At 43.8% G+C, this 20,424-nt stretch overlaps 2 protein-coding genes across 5 annotated transcripts in view; one reads left to right on the top strand and one right to left on the bottom strand.

Moving 5' to 3' along the window:
- Positions 1 to 2,976, top strand: part of rfx2 (regulatory factor X, 2 (influences HLA class II expression)) — a 56,096-nt gene extending 53,120 nt beyond the window's left edge. Inside the window, exon 19 of the mRNA XM_086269363.1 lies at positions 2,958 to 2,976. Coding sequence (XP_086125489.1) covers positions 2,958 to 2,961 — 4 coding nt within the window. The 3' untranslated portion in view covers positions 2,962 to 2,976. The remainder of the gene's footprint in view (positions 1 to 2,957) is intronic.
- The window catches only part of fcho1 (FCH and mu domain containing endocytic adaptor 1), a 63,589-nt gene that overhangs the window by 22,332 nt on the left and 20,833 nt on the right, over positions 1 to 20,424 (bottom strand). For all 4 annotated transcript variants that reach the window (XM_086269355.1, XM_086269352.1, XM_086269354.1 and 1 more), the window contains exons 3-6: positions 11,699 to 11,790; positions 7,418 to 7,492; positions 3,891 to 4,032; positions 3,560 to 3,712 (exon numbers count right to left, since the gene is read on the bottom strand). In XM_086269355.1, the coding sequence (XP_086125481.1) occupies positions 3,560 to 3,712; positions 3,891 to 4,032; positions 7,418 to 7,492; positions 11,699 to 11,790 (462 nt within the window). The remainder of the gene's footprint in view (positions 1 to 3,559; positions 3,713 to 3,890; positions 4,033 to 7,417; positions 7,493 to 11,698; positions 11,791 to 20,424) is intronic.

Genomic DNA, 20,424 nt, shown 5'->3' with positions numbered 1-20,424 from the left:
CCTTCTCAGCAGAGCGCACAACACGCTGCAGTCTCTGTTTGTCCCTGATAGTGGCTCCAGCGTACCACACGGTGATGGAGGAGGTGAGGATGGACTCGATGATTGCGGTGTAGAATTGCATCATCGTCCGTGTTGGCAGGTTGAATTTCTTCAGCTGCCTCAGGAAGTACATCCTCTGCTGGGCTTTCTTGATGGCGGAGGTGATGGTGGGCTCCCACTTCAGGTCCTGGGTGATGGTGGTACCCAGGAAGCGGAATGAGTCCACAGAGGTGATGGGGGTGTCAGTCAGGATGATGGGGGGGAGTGGGGCTGTGTGCTTCCTGAAGTCCACAATAATCTCCACTGTCTTCTGGGCATTCAGCACCAGGTTGTTGTGGCTGCACCAGGACACCAGACGTTCAACCTCCCTCCTGTAGGCAGACTCATCCCCGTCAGAGATGAGCCCAATGACGGTGGTGTCATCTGCAAACTTGATTAGCTTGACAGACTGGTGGGTGGAGGTGCAGCAGTTGGTGTACAGGGAGAAGAGCAGGGGAGAAAGAACACAGCCCTGAGGGGAGCCGGTGCTGATGGTCCGGGAGTCCGAGACATTCTTCCCCAGCCTCACGTGCTGCTTCCTGTCCGTCAGGAAGTCAGTGATCCACCGGCAGATGGGATCAGGCACATTCATCTGGGAAAGCTTGCCTCGGAGATGGTCTGGAAGGATGGTGTTGAAGGCAGAGCTGAAGTCCACAAACAGGATCCTGGCGTAGGTTCCTGGGGAGTCCAGATGCTGCAGGATGAAGTGTAGGGCCATGTTGATGGCGTCGTCTACAGACCTGTTGGCTCTATATGCAAACTGCAGGGGGTCCAGGAGGGGGGCCGTGAGGGTCTTGAGATGGGAGAGAACTAGGCGCTCAAATGACTTCATGACCACAGATGTCAGAGCCACGGGTCTGTAGTCATTTAGTCCAGTGATCCTAGGTTTCTTGGGGACAGGGATTATGGTAGAGGACTTGAAGCAGGCAGGCACATGGCATGCCTGCAGTGAGGAGTTGAAGATGCCAGAAAACACTGGGGCCAGCTGTAAGGTGTAAGGTAGATCCTACAATAATACATACAGAGAAAACCCAACAATCATATGACCCCCTATGAGCAGCACTTTGGCGACAGTGGGAAGGAAAAACTCCCTTTTAACAGGAAGAAACCTCCGACAGAACCAGGCTCAGGGAGGGGCTTGAGATTAATATTAAGTATGATTCAGTGCAGAGAGGTCTGTTAACACATAGTGAGAGAAGAAGAAACACCCAGTGCATCATGGGAATCCCCCAGCAGCCTACGTCTATTGCAGCATAACTAAGGGAGGATTCAGGGTCACCTGAAGCCCCGGCTTGGACAGTCTCGGTCGTTGTGTCCTTGGGCAAGACACTTCACCCGTTGCCTACTGGTGGTGGTCAGAGGGCCCGGTGGCGCCAGTGTCCGGCAGCCTCGCCTCTGTCAGTGCGCCCCAGGGTGGCTGTGGCTGCAATGTAGCTGCCATCACCAGTGTGTGGATGTGTGTGTGAATGGGTGGATGACTGGATATGTAAAGCGCTTTGGGGTCCTTAGGGACTAGTAAAGCGCTATATAAATACAGGCCATTTACCATTTACCTGGTCCAGCCCTAACTATATGCTTTAGCAAAAAGGAAAGTTTGAAGCCTAATCTTGAAAGTAGAGATAGTGTCTGTCTCCTGAATCCAAACTGGAAGCTGGTTCCACAGAAGAGGGGCCTTGGAGTTTCTGGGTGTATAAACCAGTACGTATCCCTCCCAAAGAGCACCTCAGACTCCAGGAAGCGTTTCTTCTGAAAGACAGCTGTGCATTTAGTTTGTTCGGCCGGCTGCTCCTCGCTCCATGATTCTCTGCTCCCATCTAAACCTCATCAAAACGCAGTTCTTTGACAGGTCTGACAAGATTATTAATATATGAGTTTTAATGAACTTGCAAGCAAATATATTTTAAATGTTAATTTTTACAGAACTACCACGACCTGTGGCCACAGATTAGCAAAGGCTGTATACGAAAGACGGCCATAGCTGCGCTTTGACTGCTGCCATGTTAGTTTTTAGGAGACAGAAGTGACCAAATGATTAAAAACATTCAGCAAACAACAGCCAGGTTTACCAAACTGAATCCATACAGTGTACGGGAGTAAAGCACAGAGGCACTGACATCTTTAGATCATTTCTTAAAATATAAATAAAGAAATTCCAGTATAGAAGAATAATAAATAAAATCATCTATAACACAGCTGCAATGATGAGGAAATCTACTTTTCTACCAGGCTGTATGCATTGGATGCATTTAATGTGTAAAGTTGGGTATTTTAAACGATACCAAGATCTGCAGTTCTTCAAGGTTCCTGCAGCCACTTCCTGAGAAATAACATTTTAGTTGGTGTAAAAAAATAAACCAGCTTGCAGGAGATGAGAGATACAAGCCTACAGTGTCAGCTGCAGAGGAAGGAGAGACCAGTGTGTACAGCTGTGGGCAGCTTATAACCAGACAAAGTCAGAATAGCACGTCATATCAGATGTTCTGCAGCAAACACCCACACACGTACAATCTACTGATTATCAAGTGTTTCCCAAATTTAATCAGACCAAACTTTATCTGTGATGCTGACAAAGACGCTGTAGCTGTTATTTATCACTAGATCCTGAGAGATCCAGTCTCCATCATGAAGAGAACTGATAATTATGACTAATTAATGACAGTTAACTGACCATACTTATGTTCCAGTATTTTTTTTAATGCTGGCTGTTTTTATTTTATTGTAAAGATATTCTGTAATGTTCCTGTTATTGTATACTCTTACATTAGTTACAGCTCTATTAGTACATTTGTGTTACTCTGACTTAATGAGTACTTTTTGTGGACATTTCTGCACCTGAGAAATGTTTTTGGTCTTGTCACGGCTCTTTCTAACGAGGCTAGGTAACAGCACCGACTGCCATCAAGTACCAGGATGAAATGCTCTGACCCACTACGTGTCTCTACGCTGGTGCAAGGAGCCCAGGGTTCCTTCACGTGCACGCCAACGTCCGGCCTCACGTGGTGAGGGCATGCAGGCAGTTCCTGGAGGATGAAGGAACCGATACCACTGATTGGTCCCCACCCCGCCCGACCTAAATCCAACCGAGAGATCTGATGTGTTTTCAAACTGTTCTTTTATTTTTTTTGAGCAGTGGATTTTGGTAAATATTCTTCAGTTGATTGAAACTTGAGGTTGCTCATTCCTTTTCGAGCCACGCTTTCAGTTTATGAGATTTTCCAAGGCCAGCATGAAATATGTAGCCTGGCTCCCTCACGCTGCTGCAGACCTTCTCTATCTAGTTGATATTTACTTAAAACAAGAGATTTCTCATGCTTGAGACTTAACATCACCCAGGCATTCATGTTTTTAAATTATTGAATCTAATTCAAACTTTCTGAGCGAGATGATGCTGCAACAACAACAAACCTCTGCAACAACAGAAACATTTCATTTCATGGGACACTTTGCAGTTGGTTTCTGCAGTGAGAAAGGTTAGGCGAACCTTCTCCAGCTCTTTCTGAGGACCTCCCTCCTTCCTGAGTCGATCCAGCTCTAAACATTTGGCGTGGTAACCCTCCTTGGACTTCTGAAGCTGTCCGCTCTGAACCTGAAGCACCTGCACCGCCTCCACCGTCCCCACCATCTCCTCCTTAGTCTGGTTGATACACATAAACATGCATAAAGAATAAAGCCTACATATGGACATACTGTGCAGGGGATCATTGTACCGAGTACTTTTCAGGGCAAATGCACCAATTACATGAAGAAAAGAGCTGATCAGGGCTGGCAGGACTGGGGTGAAGTGTTTTTTCCCCCTCACTTCAGATACGTACCTTGCGGTGAATTTTGACCTGCTCGTCTGCGTACTTGTTGATATCGCGGATGAGATCGTTGAACTTCTTCATCAGCTCGAGGTGGCAGAGGGCAAGTTTGTCTGAAGACACCCTGAAAACATCCCACATGGGAGCAAAAGTCCTGGAAAATATGCAGATAGTAATAAGAGATAATCAACATGTAATTCCACTGTTGTCCTAAAGACTCCTACATTTTCCACTACGCTTAAGAAATCGTGGACCACTGAGTATTTCATAGGTATATTTGTTCATGTCGGGCACCATATTAATAGTTTTTATCATCACTAACAGGACTAAATGTTTCCAAAAATGTAAAATTACATTTGCAGTTATTGTTTTACACAAATTTATTCTCATTTTGTTACTCAGAGATCACTGAAATTGATTTTCCTTCAAACATCAAGCATAACAGTCTGTCTAATATTCTGTTGGTCCCATTTGGTGCCGAAACAACCAGACCCATCGAGGCGCAGACTCCACTAGACCTCTGACGGTGTGCTGTCTGAAGATGTTAGCAACAGTAAGTTGGGAGGTGAGGCCTCCACGGATTGGGACTCGTTTGTCCAGCACATCCCACCAACAATTGACTCGACTGAGCTCTGGAGAATTCGGAAGCACCTCAAACTTGTTGTTATGAACCTCAAACCGATCCTGAAGCATTCGTGCTTTATCCTGCTGAAAGAGGTCATAGCCATCAGGGAATACGTTTCCCATGAAAAAGTGCACATGGTCTGCAAAAATGCTTAGGTAGGTGGTACGGGTCGAAGTAAATCCACATAGATGGCGGGTCCCAAGGTTTCCTAGCAGAACACTGCCCAAAGCATCACACTGCCTCCGCTGGCCTGATGCAGATATCTGCTAGATAGCAGATGAGGCACATGCATCTGACGATCCATGTGATATAAAAGAAAGTCTTCTTCCATTACTCTGTGGTCCAGTTCTGAAGAACATTGTTGGCGCTTTCAGTTGTGGACAGGAGTCAACACCCTGACTGAGCACCTCTGACACCTTTTATCAGAACCAGCATGAACTTTTTCGTCTGTTGATGGGACCACACAGGCCGGCCTTCACTCCCGACACACATCAGTGAGGCTTGGCTGCCTACAACCACGTCGCTGGTACGTCTGTTCCTTCCTCGAACCAATTTTGAGAGACACTGACTGCTGCAGACCAAGAACATCGATGGTATGGCTGATCGATGTATGTGGAAATCAATGATGCAGGGCTCTCACAGCCCTGTCTGACTAAAACGAATCACTGACCAGAGTGTGCAGAAGTGTGCTTTGTTGCATATACAGTGGGGCAAAAAAGTATTTAGTCAGCCACCGATTGTGCAAGTTCCCCCACCTAAAATGATGACAGAGGTCAGTAATTTGCACCAGAGGTACACTTCAACTGTGAGAGACAGAATGTGAAAAAAAAATCCATGAATCCACATGGTAGGATTTGTAAAGAATTTATTCATAAATCAGGGTGGAAAATAAGTATTTGGTCAATAACAAAAATACAACTCAATACTTTGTAACATAACCTTTGTTGGCAATAACAGAGGTCAAACGTTTACTATAGGTCTTTACCAGGTTTGCACACACAGTAGCTGGTATTTTGGCCCATTCCTCCATGCAGATCTTCTCGAGAGCAGTGATGTTTTGGGGCTGTCGCCGAGCAACACGGACTTTCAACTCCCGCCACAGATTTTCTATGGGGTTGAGGTCTGGAGACTGGCTAGGCCACTCCAGGACTTTCAAATGCTTCTTACGGAGCCACTCCTTTGTTGCCCGGGCGGTGTGTTTTGGATCATTGTCATGTTGGAAGACCCAGCCTCGTTTCATCTTCAAAGTTCTCACTGATGGAAGGAGGTTTTGGCTCAAAATCTCACGATACATGGCCCCATTCATTCTGTCCTTAACACGGATCAGTCGTCCTGTCCCCTTGGCAGAAAAACAGCCCCATAGCATGATGTTTCCACCCCCATGCTTCACAGTAGGTATGGTGTTCTTGGGATGCAACTCAGTATTCTTCGTCCTCCAAACACGACGAGTTGAGTTTATACCAAAAAGTTCTACTTTGGTTTCATCTGACCACATGACATTCTCCCAATCCTCTGCTGTATCATCCATGTGCTCTCTGGCAAACTTCAGACGGGCCTGGACATGCACTGGCTTCAGCAGCGGAACACGTCTGGCACTGCGGGATTTGATTCCCTGCCGTTGTAGTGTGTTACTGATGGTGACCTTTGTTACTTTGGTCCCAGCTCTCTGCAGGTCATTCACCAGGTCCCCCCGTGTGGTTCTGGGATCTTTGCTCACCGTTCTCATGATCATTTTGACCCCACGGGATGAGATCTCGCGTGGAGCCCCAGATCGAGGGAGATTATCAGTGGTCTTGTATGTCTTCCATTTTCTGATGATTGCTCCCACAGTTGATTTTTTCACACCAAGCTGCTTGCCTATTGTAGATTCACTCTTCCCAGTCTGGTGCAGGTCTACAATACTTTTCCTGGTGTCCTTCGAAAGCTCTTTGGTCTTGGCCATGGCGGAGTTTGGAGTCTGACTGTTTGAGGCTGTGGACAGGTGTCTTTTATACAGATGATGAGTTCAAACAGGTGCCATTCATACAGGTAACGAGTGGGGGACAGAAAAGCTTCTTACAGAAGACGTTACAGGTCTGTGAGAGCCAGAGATTTTCCATGTTTGAGGTGCCCAAATACTTATTTTCCACCCTAATTTACGAATAAATTCTTTACAAATCCTACCATGTGGATTCATGGATTTTTTTTTTCACATTCTGTCTCTCACAGTTGAAGTGTACCTCTGGTGCAAATTACTGACCTCTGTCATCATTTTAAGTGGGGGAACTTGCACAATCGGTGGCTGACTAAATACTTTTTTGCCCCACTGTATAATCACAGCAGTGATGTTGGACTGCAACAATGTAGCACGGAGTATACACGCAGCTACCAGACGACGCAGCTTAAAAACTAAACCTAAACTCTAAATAATGCCAAGAAAACTGTTTGTTGTCTTATAATGTGAAGTAAAAAACAAAACTCAGCTTATTTGGTTGTGTTTTGATAAGATTTGACTGACAACAGCCAAACAATCCACACACTCTAATCATGTTACTGAAATATGATTAGCACAGCAAAGTATTTCCACATGAGCCAAATCAGCTTTAAAACAAACAAATACAGAAAAACTTTTGAACCATTGCAGACTTGTGTAATCGTGTCCAGTGATTCAGTCCTAGAAGGTAATTAAACATACAAATATCATCCATCAAAGAGTAGACGACATGACTGGAACGATATAGGCTGAATGGCATCACAAATGTGGGCATTTGGTGCCACAGATGGTGCTCATCCATATCTCATATGCAGCCATATGACCATCACATCTATAATTACCAAACCAGCACCTTCTGGGAAATAAAATCTATACAGTAATTTTCTGAACCCCTTCACAGGACGCTGTCCTGCTGTTCTATATCGTACATGAGGTACTCACCCTTGTGGACTTCCATTGCTGGCCATTTTAGCTAGTTTACTCATTGACTTAGAGTAAGTCTCCTCGATAGCAGCCCTTTAGGGAAAGAAAGTGAGAAAAACATATACGTAAGCATGAACAGGACACATGGCTAGACTAATTTTATATCTCATCCACATATGCATGTATGCCTGCAAGGTGGAGCTGCACACCTTTTCTTAGCCTTCCTGTTATCCTAATAGCATGACAAGACTAATGATGCACAAACCCCCTGAAATGTAAATTAATCTAAATACCCTTTAGACCGATAAACCAAATGCACTCCAGTAGCACTTCCTCACAACGCCATTGCATCAGCTAATGGCCTCATATGTTATGCTCTCCATCTAGAGCTTACTTTGGCCCAGACACCGGGCATCTGCCTCCTGAGTCAGAGTCTGTGAGATAAAGATTAATTTTCATCTGTGTTGGGTAACTGTTACAAGGAGCCACATTTAAATGATAAATAGATGTTTACAAGGTTGGCCATAAAACTTTAATAACCATCTGTGGACCCTGAAGGGACAGCAGAGGAACATCGATCCAAATATCCCGAGAACAGAGGAACCTGCTGCAGAGGAGAACCGAGAGTCGTAAACAAACAGACTTATCGTTGCTCTTCGTCTCGTGCAGAGAGTTTGAATCAGTCTCACAAGTTATTACTTATATCTTAAATTAAACTGACCTTTTTAGGCGTTTGATTATCCGAAAGGATCCAGTTCTATTCTGTAGGAGGCCAAAGACAAGGCTTGATTTGTGGTAACAGGTTAAATGTTTGATGTTTTAGGAGTTTCAGAAGTGGTTTATTTTAATGGAATCTCACATTAGTGCTCCTTGTGAACATCTGTATATCTTTGGATACTAAACTGCACCTATTAAAAATTCATGGGGGCTCTATTTGATCTGTGTCGACACAGCACGTATAGAGAATTAATGTTACTGTTGACGGTCGTGCTTTAAAGTTTTGTTTATTATTGTTACTTTTTATTAGAAAGGCTTAAAATCTGTTTTTTGTTGTTGTGCTTTGCCCAGCCTTCCATGGCTCGTGGTTCCCATAAAGATGACCAGTTATTTTATCCCAGAGTGAAGTTATCACGCTACACCTACAAATGACACCTGCAGGAGCTGCTCAGTCATGGAAGCTCCCGGTGCACAGACTGTGTGCTGACGTTACTGCCAGAGGAAGTTTGGAGCGTTGGTACTGTGACACACTGTGCGCCTCGGCGCTCTGTGACTTCATGTGGTCTGCCACTTTATGGCTGAGTTGCTGCTTTTTCTATTTGCTTCCTCGTTGTAATAACACAACTTACAGCTTATTGTGGAATATCAAAGAGGGAAGAAACTTCACAAACGGGCTGCCATCCTATTACAATCCCACAGTAAGTGAGCTTTTTAGAATGAGCCATTATTTCACAAGTGTTTGTAAAGACAGACCGGCTGAGTGCTTCATTTTATACACCTGGATTCACCAATAACACGTCCGGCCCAACACTTTCATGTGCTGCTGCTTCTTCTTCTTCTGTGTAATGAATGTCTATTTAATGCAGTGTCTGTAGGACATCCACCAACTATAATCCAAATACTTTTTATTTCCAGGATGAGATCCTCACACTGTTGGAAACTGTGAACAACTGTATCTAACTTAAAGTCTCTCAGTACATAATTCTATAATAAATGACCACTGTGATGTTTAGTAACTAATTAGCTCATTGAATGATATATTTAAAGGCTGATCTCTGCTACATTTTATTTAGACAACCGTCGTCTATCCTCAGACTCCAAGCTCTAGCCAATCAGATTGTCTTCCTTAAAGTAAATACAGTGCTATGCAGAGAATGCAGAAACCCTGATAGTGTGGCTGAAGGGTTGCTCTGGTACTTTAACCGAGTGTTTCATAGACTCTCTTATATCAAAATGACCTTTCGGGAAAGTGGCGAGAGAGAAAGATTGAGGAAATTTATCAGGACAATTGCCTCGCCTCCATCCTGCAGGATCGCACACGGTTTCACCCACAGTGCTATTTCATTTCCTGACTGCTGATTTGTTGTCTGCTGCTTTCCAAGCAGATAAGTGAATTTCCCCTGTGAGGAATGTGCACAGCACTCTGAATCGATGTCAGGATTATATCGCTGGTCTGACAGTGTGCTCTGTACGCGTTAGCATCCAGCTGTGAGAGCACAAACTCCTCATTACTCCCCTCAGTGTGCTAACTGCAAATCACAAATGAGTTGACAGAGTATTTGACGTTACACACTCTCAACTTAGTTTTGTGTCAGTGTGCAACTGTCCCGTTTTTACATCCCAGACACGATGGCACCACCAGTTATTACTGACTCGTAGATGGCTCATGCTGATTTTGCTAAGAAAAATGACAACTAGATTTCATCTGACTGATTTATTTTAGTTTGCAAACCATTTAAAAAGGTCCCAAAGACGTGCACTGTGTCTACATGCATAGTAACTGATTACTAAAGTGGTAAACATGTACACAAGGAAAATATTTTGTACCGCAGAGCTCAATTTAATTTTATTAATACAGCGCCAAATCACAACAACAGTTGCTTCAAGGTGCTTTATATTGTAAGGTAGACCCTACAATAAAACACACAGAGAAACCCAACAGTCAGAGAGGTGTACACAGCAGGTGACCTCAGGTGTGTCTCACGAGTAGAAGCACTCTGGTTTATGTGAGGGTGCTGCCTCGACTGAGTGTACAAGGAGAAGGCCACATTATATTAAGTGGCTTTCTATGTATTTAATGGACAATAACCTGATGAATTTGAACATGCACACCACAGGGAGGTAAAAACTGTCACAGTTAGGTGTAAATATATACATCTGGATACATTTTTACCCGTTTCCTTAAACACTTTCCAATTATTGTTATACAATAGACGTGTACAAGACGTCTACACTCTCAGCTTTCATTTGAGGGCACCCACACTCAACATGTGCCACCCTCTTTTCAAAGGGACCAGAAGTAATTGGACAATTGACTCAAAGGCCATTTCATGGGCAGGTGTGGGGAATTCCTTTATTATGTCATTGTTGATTAAGGAAATCGATCACCTGGAGTTAATCTGAGGTGTGGTGCTTGCATTTGAAAGAACTTCGTAACGCAGACTTGGATGTCCACGGAAGATAACGGTGGTGGATGATCGCAGAATTATTTCCATTAACAACAGCCAACCAAGTAGTAACACTCTCCTCGAGGTCGGCGTATCGATATCCAAGCCTACCGCAAAGAGAAGACTGCATGACAGTAAATAAGAGGGTTCACTGCAAGGTGCAAGTGTCCAGAGACAGACTGCTCAAATACAGTCAAACTGGTTGGGCAGCGTTTCATAACACAGATCCTGAGGAGTTTATTAAAGCAAAGAAGAGGAATATTCTTGAATGGCCAAGTCAGTCACCTGATCTTAGCCCAGTTCAGCGTGGATTTTACTTGTTGAAGACTAAACTTCAGACACAAAGGCCCACAAACAAACAGCAACTGAAAGCTGCTGCAGTAAAGGCCCAGCAGGAGGAAACCCATCATCTGGTGATGTCCATGAGTTCAAGACCAGGCCGTCAACGCCAGCAAAGGGTTTTCAACCAAGTATTAGAAATGAGCATTTTATTTTCAGTTATTTCGTTTCTTCGTTTACTTTTGGGCCCTGAAATGAAAAGACTGTTAAAATGCTTTATTTTGTCACAACTCATTGAATTAAAGCGTAAAGTCTGCACTGAGTTGTTTCGTTTAAAACGTATTGTGGTAACGTGCAGAACCAAAATTAGAAGAAAGTCATCTCTGTCCAAATATTTATGTGACCTGACTGTATAGATGGCGCCATGTCCGATCCAACGGCGTCATGCAGTTTTGCTCTGCTCGTCGGATTATGATAGAAAAAAAGTTCAGAACTGCAGCGTGCAGTGTGTCGCCTGCTGTGGCGAGCTATGATGAGAGGTCATCCACATACAGTGCTCAGACCTGAGTGCTTGAGAAACAGGCACTTCAAAAGAAGCAGAATAGTGAGGTCAGAGGTCAAAGCACAGACAGACTTGTGTGCTCCACAGTACACGATCTGCAGACAGGATGAATCTGAACACCTTGTTATACTGAGAGATGAGATCAGAATGCTTTTTGGTATTTTCCAGTATTTCTTCCAACTTGGCACAATCTTTATATCCATGTACGTAGTAAAGAACGGTGGATTTTCCACCCAAATCTCATCACTCGCACCACCTCCCACACAGATATTCACAAATACACACAAACCTCACCTCTCTCGGACAAACTCGGCGAGTTCCTTGGTTGCCAGCTGGCCATGTTTCATGTTGTGGTAGAGCACATCAAAGCCGGCATTCTTCTCCCCCTGCCGAAAATAACACACAGACACACACGTCTGTTAGCAGTAAGTCGAGAAACAGCAAACCAACATGGCAAAAGTAACAAAAGCGATGCCAGTCGGGGCCTCAGAATCAAGTTCGCTCGAGTTTGAGACATTTTTCTCCTGATCGTCTGCTGTAAACACCAGAGACACTCAAAGGTTCAGGGTGAAAGTAAAAATGAAACCAGCTTCTACCATCTGGATAAAAAGAAATTATTAAAAGAAGTTAATGAATCGTGTGCGTACGGGCATGACGGGTAAATCGCTCACCTTCTATAAGCCAGTCCTGCACGTTACACACACGTGACCTTCAGTTATAGAAAAGCTATTCGAGCATTCGCGCTTCCAAAGGCGGCAAAAGTCATTTAACATATGGCCACAAATATTACTCATTTCCTTTGTTCTCCCTCAAAACATCACAGCGATTGGTCATCAGTGCACGAGGGAACTCAACGCTTCACAAAAAGACCTTTTGCGTGTTTAAAGTTTCCTTTTGATAACACGAGTGTCTCTCTGATGCACTTTTTAAACTGCTTTACCGCTCGACGGTCTTCATATTGTCATATCACAGCATTTTAGCGTTTGAACAGCACAACTTCAAGTTAAACGTAACCACAGCATCTGTGTGCAGAAGCTCGTCTGACTCACAGTCCATCATAACTAGGGATGGGTACCGGTATCCGGTTCTGACATAAACGGTAGTAACCAGACCGAAAAGCAGCGCACATATTTCGGTGCTTTATTTCCCTGAGATGTCACACACTTTGGATTCTAGCCAATCATTTTACCTTTGCAAGCGTAGTAGGCGGGGCCAGGTACGTATGTTCTTTTAGAGCAGAGCTACAGATTAAAGATGCCCAAGGCGAAGCGGTCAAAAGTCTGGCTGTACTTCACAGCAAAAGATGCAAACTCAGCAGCAACAAGTGCTTTAAGCTGATACTGTGATACTGTCAAAGGAGGTAACTCCTCAAATCCGATCAAACACCTGGCGACGCATAGCGTCTTTTTAAAAGCCGAGAAATGCGCCGTATTTGATAGCTTGCTGCCAGACCTCACACCGAGCACATCTACTGCGGGTGTGGTGTCTGTTATCAGACCCGGAGTTAGCAACATCCCCCAAAAACCCGAAGAGGAGAGTCCTGGCCCCTAGCCCTGCCAGTGTAGCAGAAATGATGAGGATGATGATGCAGCAGCAGCCGTTCTTCTCTGCGTGAGTAGCTTCATGTTGTTCGTGTGTAATTTACGTTGAGTAGGCTAACCACGTTATTACATTAATGCATGTAAGGTGAACAAGCAAACATCATCATAGCTACATGCGGCTGTCCTCTTGTTTGATGGCAGATGCTCCCTTCACCCTGGCCAAAAAGGCTAAAAGGACCAAAGAAAAAGAGGGAAACAGCTAAACATGAGAGGTTTTTGGACCAATTTTGTGTTCTTGATTCTTTAAGCACCGGTTCGAGCACCGTTTAAGCACCGGCACAGTTTCAAAAGTACCGGTTTGGTACTGGTATCGGATAAAACCTAAACGATACCCATCCCTACTCATAACTCTCAGGTTGTTGCCCGTAAAACAACAAAAGTGATCAATCGGGGTGAAAACCTCTCAGTTCGTTATCGTGTGAATCCCGTAGGAGGATCAGTGATTCTTGTGAGTTGCAGGTCGACAGACAGTCGAGTTAATAAAAGAACAATTTATTGACATTAATTATGAATGAATAACTAATGTGCTTTATCGGTAGTGTTCGGATGGATTTCCATAAGCACATGTAGCACAGGACACTCACACTGTGACCGTCTGTAAGTTTCAGCGGTTTAAATCCAGCCGTCCCTCACGGGTCCCTGCAGCTACTGACTCTTCTCACTGCTGTTTTCTTTCGTTGTCACTTTGTTCTGATCGCTGACAGTTTTATTTTTATTTATACCCTGCAGCATCGCACAGCATCAAATCATTTATACTGAATACACTGTGCCACTCATTTAGTGAATATCATTACACGCAGCCTTCTGAAAACATTTTTGCAAATGAATTCATCAAAATAATTTAATTTTCTTTCAAAGACTGCTTTTCTTTCTTTTGTTATTAAGCCCTACGAGTTGGAAAGCATGTGCATGAAGAAACAACATGTTCGTGTAGCACACCTTCAGACGTTGCTGTATAAGCATCAGTACCAGTCCTCTTCAGGTACAACAATTTGTGCTCATAGATAGTTACTCCAAAAGCAGCCTGACCAGCTGAGACACACTCTAAATGTTAGACTATCACACAAAGGACCCACACTGTTCACCTCTCTCTCTATTATTTGGCATTTGTTGCTCTTAGTTCCAACATGAGCTGTGATAACTGAACAGATCGCTTCGTGCTGATATTCCAGGATCAACTACGCCACGTCTCGGGTTGCGAGCGGCTGCTGCAATCTGAGCTGAGCTTTCTGCTCCTCTGTGGAGCAGAAAGCTCAGCTCAGATTGCAGCAGGACCAACATGACTCAGTGTTGTGTGAAAGAAGCACAAACAAACACAGAACTGGATTGTTGGTGAGATCAGTCGCACACCTTATGGCTCAGCAGATTTAGCACCGTCCCCATCGCCGCTGTAATTACACAAACCTCCCTCCGATTACATCTATGTAATCTGGATGAGAGCCCGACTGAGGCAGAGGCAGATTGCATCTTCAGCCTCACCACATTTTTCAGTCAGCAGACAGCAGGGTTGTGTGTGCAAGCAGAAACGCTGACAGCTGCTTCGCAGGACCTAAAAATATCGCGCTGGGGAACAGACCACTTCCCAGGTACCAGGGGAATGGCTGGAATGCCAAGGAAGGGTCATCAGTAAATCACACGCACGCACAAACCAGACGTAAAGGAGCAGGACAAGGAAAAAACAGCTGAGAATGATCTCAGACGAGGTGCTGGCATCTGTCAGAAAACACACAACAAAGTCAGCTTCTCACACGGTCACGTCCCCTGAGCTTTATTTTTATGATAGCCATAAAAGAGACACATGCACACTCATTTTCATATCTTGTGGGGACATCTCATTGACACAAAGCTTTCCCCAGCTGCTGACCCTGAACCTACCCATAACCCAACTGTAACCCTGACACTAAAACCACATTTTGAGTTTCAAAAATACCTTCAAACTTGTGGGGACCTGGATTTTGGTCCCTATGAGTAAAGTAAACTTCTAATTTTTGATCCCCACAGAGATATGAATACACACACACACACACACACACACACACACACACACACACACACACACACACACACACACACACACACACACACACACACACACACACACACACACCTCTCAGTTCCATGCAAATAGAGCTTCCCCACAGTCTGTCACGGTGCCTTATAAGGTGAGCACCGTGTCTGATTATGATCACAGTCCTTAAGAACATTTGAATATGTGAGAAGCGAGTCTGAGCAAACTGTGCTAGGAGAGATACGAACTTTATTACAACAGCTTATTGCTCAGCACATTGAATTGTCTGCATTTACCTTCTCTAAGGCTCAAATATTTACTCATGTTCCCGTTTAGCCGACAACTCGGCGATCGCAGATTAAGTTGACAAAGACGAGGTCGTTTCTCAGTGACAAGTTTCACCGTGACAAGCGTGCAGCGAACGGACCAGAAGGTTGTTTTTTTATTTAATTAAACCATTTCTTTCACTTTTTGCATGTACAGTTAGTTCAACACGATGACTTTCAGGAGCAGCTGTGTGACTCTGTGCTGCTCTCTGCACCGCGGCAACGTTTCACCTCAGGTTTGCTTTACAAACCACTTTTAGCAGAGAAAGCAGCGCATTTTCCAAATCTGCTTCATTCTCTGCGACAGCTGGTCTTTTTTTGTCGTCTTGCAGTTTTCACATTAGATGGAAGAGACTCATTGTTGATGTAAGGAAATAAAAGGCTCTCCCGCCAGCAGGGCTGTCAGACAGTTTCAGCTTTGTCCATCGTCTCTTCAGGGGACGACTGCCTGAAAACTAGAATATTCAGATCATGTGTCCTCAGCTGCAGCAGATCACGTGGATGAACTGGGTCGTTACTGATTATATGAAATGCTGATGATTGGGAAACTGTATGCCATAAGAAAATCTTTAAATATAAACTATGTTTTAGATCTCCCATGGAAAGAAAATAATGCTAATATTAGACACATTCGCATGAATTCAAAGCCTGATGAAACTTATTCCTTTGTGCTGAAAGCAAAGTTGTACCACCACCAATTCTATTTAAAACACATCATAACATGTTGGTTGTTATGGGCTCTGTGGTTCTTTTTCAGTCAATCCCACAAACAATTTTCAGCAACGAGTAAAAACCCACTAGAGATCCAAATGTTATCGGCAGCTGAAAATAGATCCCGCTGCACAAGTTTAGGGATTAATTTATTCATCTTCACTTCAGGATGAGTTCAGAATGAACGGGGCGAGTGCAGATCAGGTTGAAAAGAACATCATGGTTTTTGGTGCTTTCCTGCTTTGATTCATTGGCTATAACTAAACTACTGTATAGAATAAAAACAATAAATATGCAGGTTAGCAATAAGTATTCCTTAAAGCCTTCAGTGCGAGAAAAGCCTTCATGCCTGATATATGCGAACCCCCCTCTCTTCCCACCTCTCGCTGATCTCTTTTTCATCAATTAAGCTGACCGCTTTGGTCATGCATGATGGAGCCATTACCATGACAATGAGGAGCGGAAAAAAGGAGACGAGGGAGGGTTTCAAATCTGTATGTGTCCAAGTTTCTCATGAAGACACAGACTTGGCGGGACACTAAGGTCAGTAGGAGAAATGCTCAGATTTGTTAACAGGGAAGGTGGTGCAGGGAAGACTCCTCTAAAAGTGGTTTAAAATCAAGCGTGTTGATGAGTGTACTGACCATCACTGATTTGGCAGTTTTGGAAGCCAACATACGAGAGAGGCTCACAGGGTGTTGCGACTTTCATCCGTAAATAAAGCCGCGGCCGGCTGAGTTGGTTGTGTCCCTGTGACGCGCCTCCAATAATCCATAATGAGTCGAACTTGTACTTTGCGCATTTATTTTAAGAACAAAACAAAAACAAACGTTTGCGCTTTCAATCAATTTACAACTAGCGCATGGATTAACTGGTGTGCCAAAAAATGACGGTCAACAGAAAAGTTTGCCCACAAACCACTCACCCAACACCTGCTGCGAACACCGACATCAGGTAAATAGACTGTGACCACACCCACATACCATCACCTGAGACGCAGGTAAAGCTATACACCTGTGCCACCAAAACAAAAAGGAAAAACATGAACATTGACTTTGGCTCTTACACAGGGTTTGCTGTGAACTGCATGCAAGTGAGAAGAAGAGAAGTTCAGTCTTCTCATGGCTCACTCAGAGGCTGCATGAAGGTTTCCTGTGAGGTCACTTTCATCGAAATGGCAACAATGTTTAGAGTGAGTTCAGAGTTTAGTGTTACATTGTATTTCTCAAACGGTTTCCTGTGAACACGACATGTTCATAAGGATATAAACAGGATGTAAGAATAACGTGGCTCACATGACCTAAAAATGCTGTTCCCTGTTAAAACAGACAAAACCTTTAGTGTGAAACAGGGCGAGGATTTAGTCTAGCAAGTCCCCAGAGTTTACCCGCTACTGCGTCTGAAGCAGACGACACTGAAATAACTGAACTTATAAGCCTGCTGTTTCAGACAGTATTAGCTCTTTATCTTAGTCATCATTTCAGTGTAATGTCGGCTTCTGTGTGCGAGAGAGAGCACGTATTCATATCTTTGTGGGGACCCAAAATTGGAATGCTACTATACTTGTGGGGACCAACAGCCCTTATAGGGACCAAAATCCAGGTCCCCACGAGTTGGAAGGCAATAGTGACTCAAAATGTGGTTTTAGTGTCAGGGTTACAGCTGGGTTATTAAGGGTTAGGGAAAGCAATATGATTGCAATTAGATGTCCCCATAAGATATGAATACCCGACGTGTGTGTGTGTGTGTGTGTGTGTGTGTGTGTGTGTGTGTGTGTGTGTGTGTGTGTGTGTGTGTGTGTTTAAACTGCTCTCTCTTGATTCTAATTAGACACATCTTCAGACTTCTTCCAGGCATTTATGAAACTAATTACAGACGGTGAACCTGGGCTGAGCTGCACTTTGCGCTGCACGGTCGTCTTCACAGCTGCTTCTATAACAAATACAAACGTATTCCTGTGCATCTCAACTGTTTAACCTGTGCTGCTGATTGGCAAATGACAGAAAGGGTAAAAGATTATATGGTGCCCAACACAGATGAGCCAAAGACAGCTTGAGGCATTAGCAAGAAATCCTCTGCTTTCACCTGATTGGATGCCTGCGGTTCTTGGCTGGTGGTTTTAGAAACGTCACATTAATTCAGAAATATTCTGCTTTTTAGAATCGGCAGCGGGTTTTACCTGCGTTAGGACTATTTGTGCTCTCTAACTCGCAGCACACAAAAGGACCAGAGAGAGACACAAAAGGACTCCCAGGAACTGCATTTGTAGATTTCTCTTTTTCCCCCAAGAATTTAAGCATACTGAGGTGAAGCGCTTGGCTCAGGCTTTCTGATATAATGTTCCCTTTTCTGACAATATCTAGAGCTGTGCCTTTAGCTCTGCCTAATATGACTGTGCAGTCTGACAGATGGATGGATCCAGTGTCTGAGCATATTCCTGCTCTTTAACACATTGTGTTGTATTGTTTCATCAATAGTAAGAAACAAGCAGAAACAAATGACACATAGTAGCACCAGGAACACACCTCCTCTAGAAATCCCAAACAGTCTAACGCAGGGAAGTCAAACTTATTTCACAGACACACAAACGCTCCTTTCTGTTACTGCAAAGAAGTTTAACTCCAGAAATAGAAATGCAATTTCAATATATCTCAGTTTTTCTACATGATAAAGTCATAAAATAGTAATTAATTAAAATAAATGTTAAAAAAATATTTTCTATTGTAAATTGTGAAAAAAAGCAACTTTCTGGTATTTAACTATTTCGATTTGACTCGTTTACTTAGGTGTTGTATGAATGGCTGTCGTGGTTTATCAGCAGGAAAATAAAGTTAAATGTCTAAACTTTATAACTGCTATTCAGAGGCCAGATTGGAGTCTTTGGCAGGCCAATTCTGTCCCCGGGCCTTATGTTTCACACCCCTGGTCTACAGCATGGCGTATGAAGGCCGCAGTGATACTGCACGTCTTAAGTTCTTCATATCCAGCCTCGCCCAGCACCCACAGGAAGACCCTTTTTCAACACGTGCTGGTTTAAACTACATTTGTACTTTGCTGAATTATGTACAGAATAAATTTCTTCTGCTGGTTTTAGAGAACCAGTGCATTTATTTGTCTGCAATAAGGCAAAGCCAGCTATTTCCAGTCATCACAGATCAATTTTATTATGCTGTAGCAGTTTTCACAAGTCACGAGCAAAACATCATTTAAACGTGACAGGTCAGCACCACACAGTGATGCACTGAACTGTCCTGCACTGACGGGCTGCTGTTGACAGTAGCTGTAAACTTTTACAACCTTGCGTCAGACTATCACGGAGCCAGTTGATTGGCCGGTCTGTCAGAGCTGCTGCGACTTTCGCTGACTCACAGAAACTTTCTGCTGACCGAGCAGGTTGGGCGGCGTGAACGCTCCCACAGCAGAGAGGTGTCAATAACGTCAGCAGCAGGTAGCTGCAGCAGAGGCTCATCATCGCAGACGAGTAGGACGGTTTGAGCAAATTCACCTCTTTAAGCGCGTCTTTTTATTTTGCCTGCTGATTTTCTTATGTCATGTACACATAGATATATGTACTATTTATTTAATTGTTAACCAACCCAAACTATGCAGTCAGTTCACGAGGAACACGAATATTTGGAGATTACTGCCATACATAAAACAGATTTAACGAGTCTCATATTGATCGGTCTTGGCTCCTATTCTAACCTGGCACAGAGCATTTTTTAAAATGAACAACTGAGCAAGGACGAAAGGAGGTGGCAGGGAGAAGAGGAGCAGGGATGAAATGAGAGGAGGAGGGAAAACCCTGAAAGCAGGAAGATTTTCTCAGTGTGTTCACAGATCTTCACCCCACAAGAAACCCACATGACTCAAAGTGATGGCAGGGCAGCAACACTGGCATCATTAAACTGAGCTGCAGGCAATAATAGAAGTCCAGTGGGTGCAGCGTTTCTGTGCAAACAGACATATCTGCAGGCAAAGGAGGCATTTTTAAGAGACGACAGCAGACAATGCTGTCCTTTATACTGTACAGAGCTGCACCGCTCGCCGAGCTTTAAAGGTTTCTCTGATGCAGTTCTTCTAAATTCCCCTGGTAAGCACGCACACTGGCCTTCTGAGATCTATACAGCACTGCAGCGAATATTATTAAAGAAGCTAATACAGGTCAGCTTAGTAATGAATTCAGATTATGTGGCTATTTTCTAAAATACAGTCCTGATAAAAAGTTTAAGACCAGTTCAAAAATGGCAAAAAATGTTACTTTGCATGGTTGGATCTTAACAAGGTTCAAAGTCGAGCTTCAACATGCAGCAAGAAGAAATTTATTGAAAACAACTGTTAAACTGAAACATGCTGATCTACAGCTGATCAACA

Source organism: Aulonocara sp. 'chitande type north' Nkhata Bay, linkage group LG17 (assembly GCF_057382095.1).
Source record: "Aulonocara sp. 'chitande type north' Nkhata Bay isolate Kocher_YH1m ecotype deep benthic linkage group LG17, A_spYH_male_GT1.1, whole genome shotgun sequence".
Classification (NCBI taxonomy): Eukaryota; Metazoa; Chordata; class Actinopteri; order Cichliformes; family Cichlidae; genus Aulonocara; species Aulonocara sp. 'chitande type north' Nkhata Bay.
The sequence above is the reverse complement of the archived record's forward strand: the minus strand, read 5'-3'. Positions and strand labels throughout refer to the sequence as shown.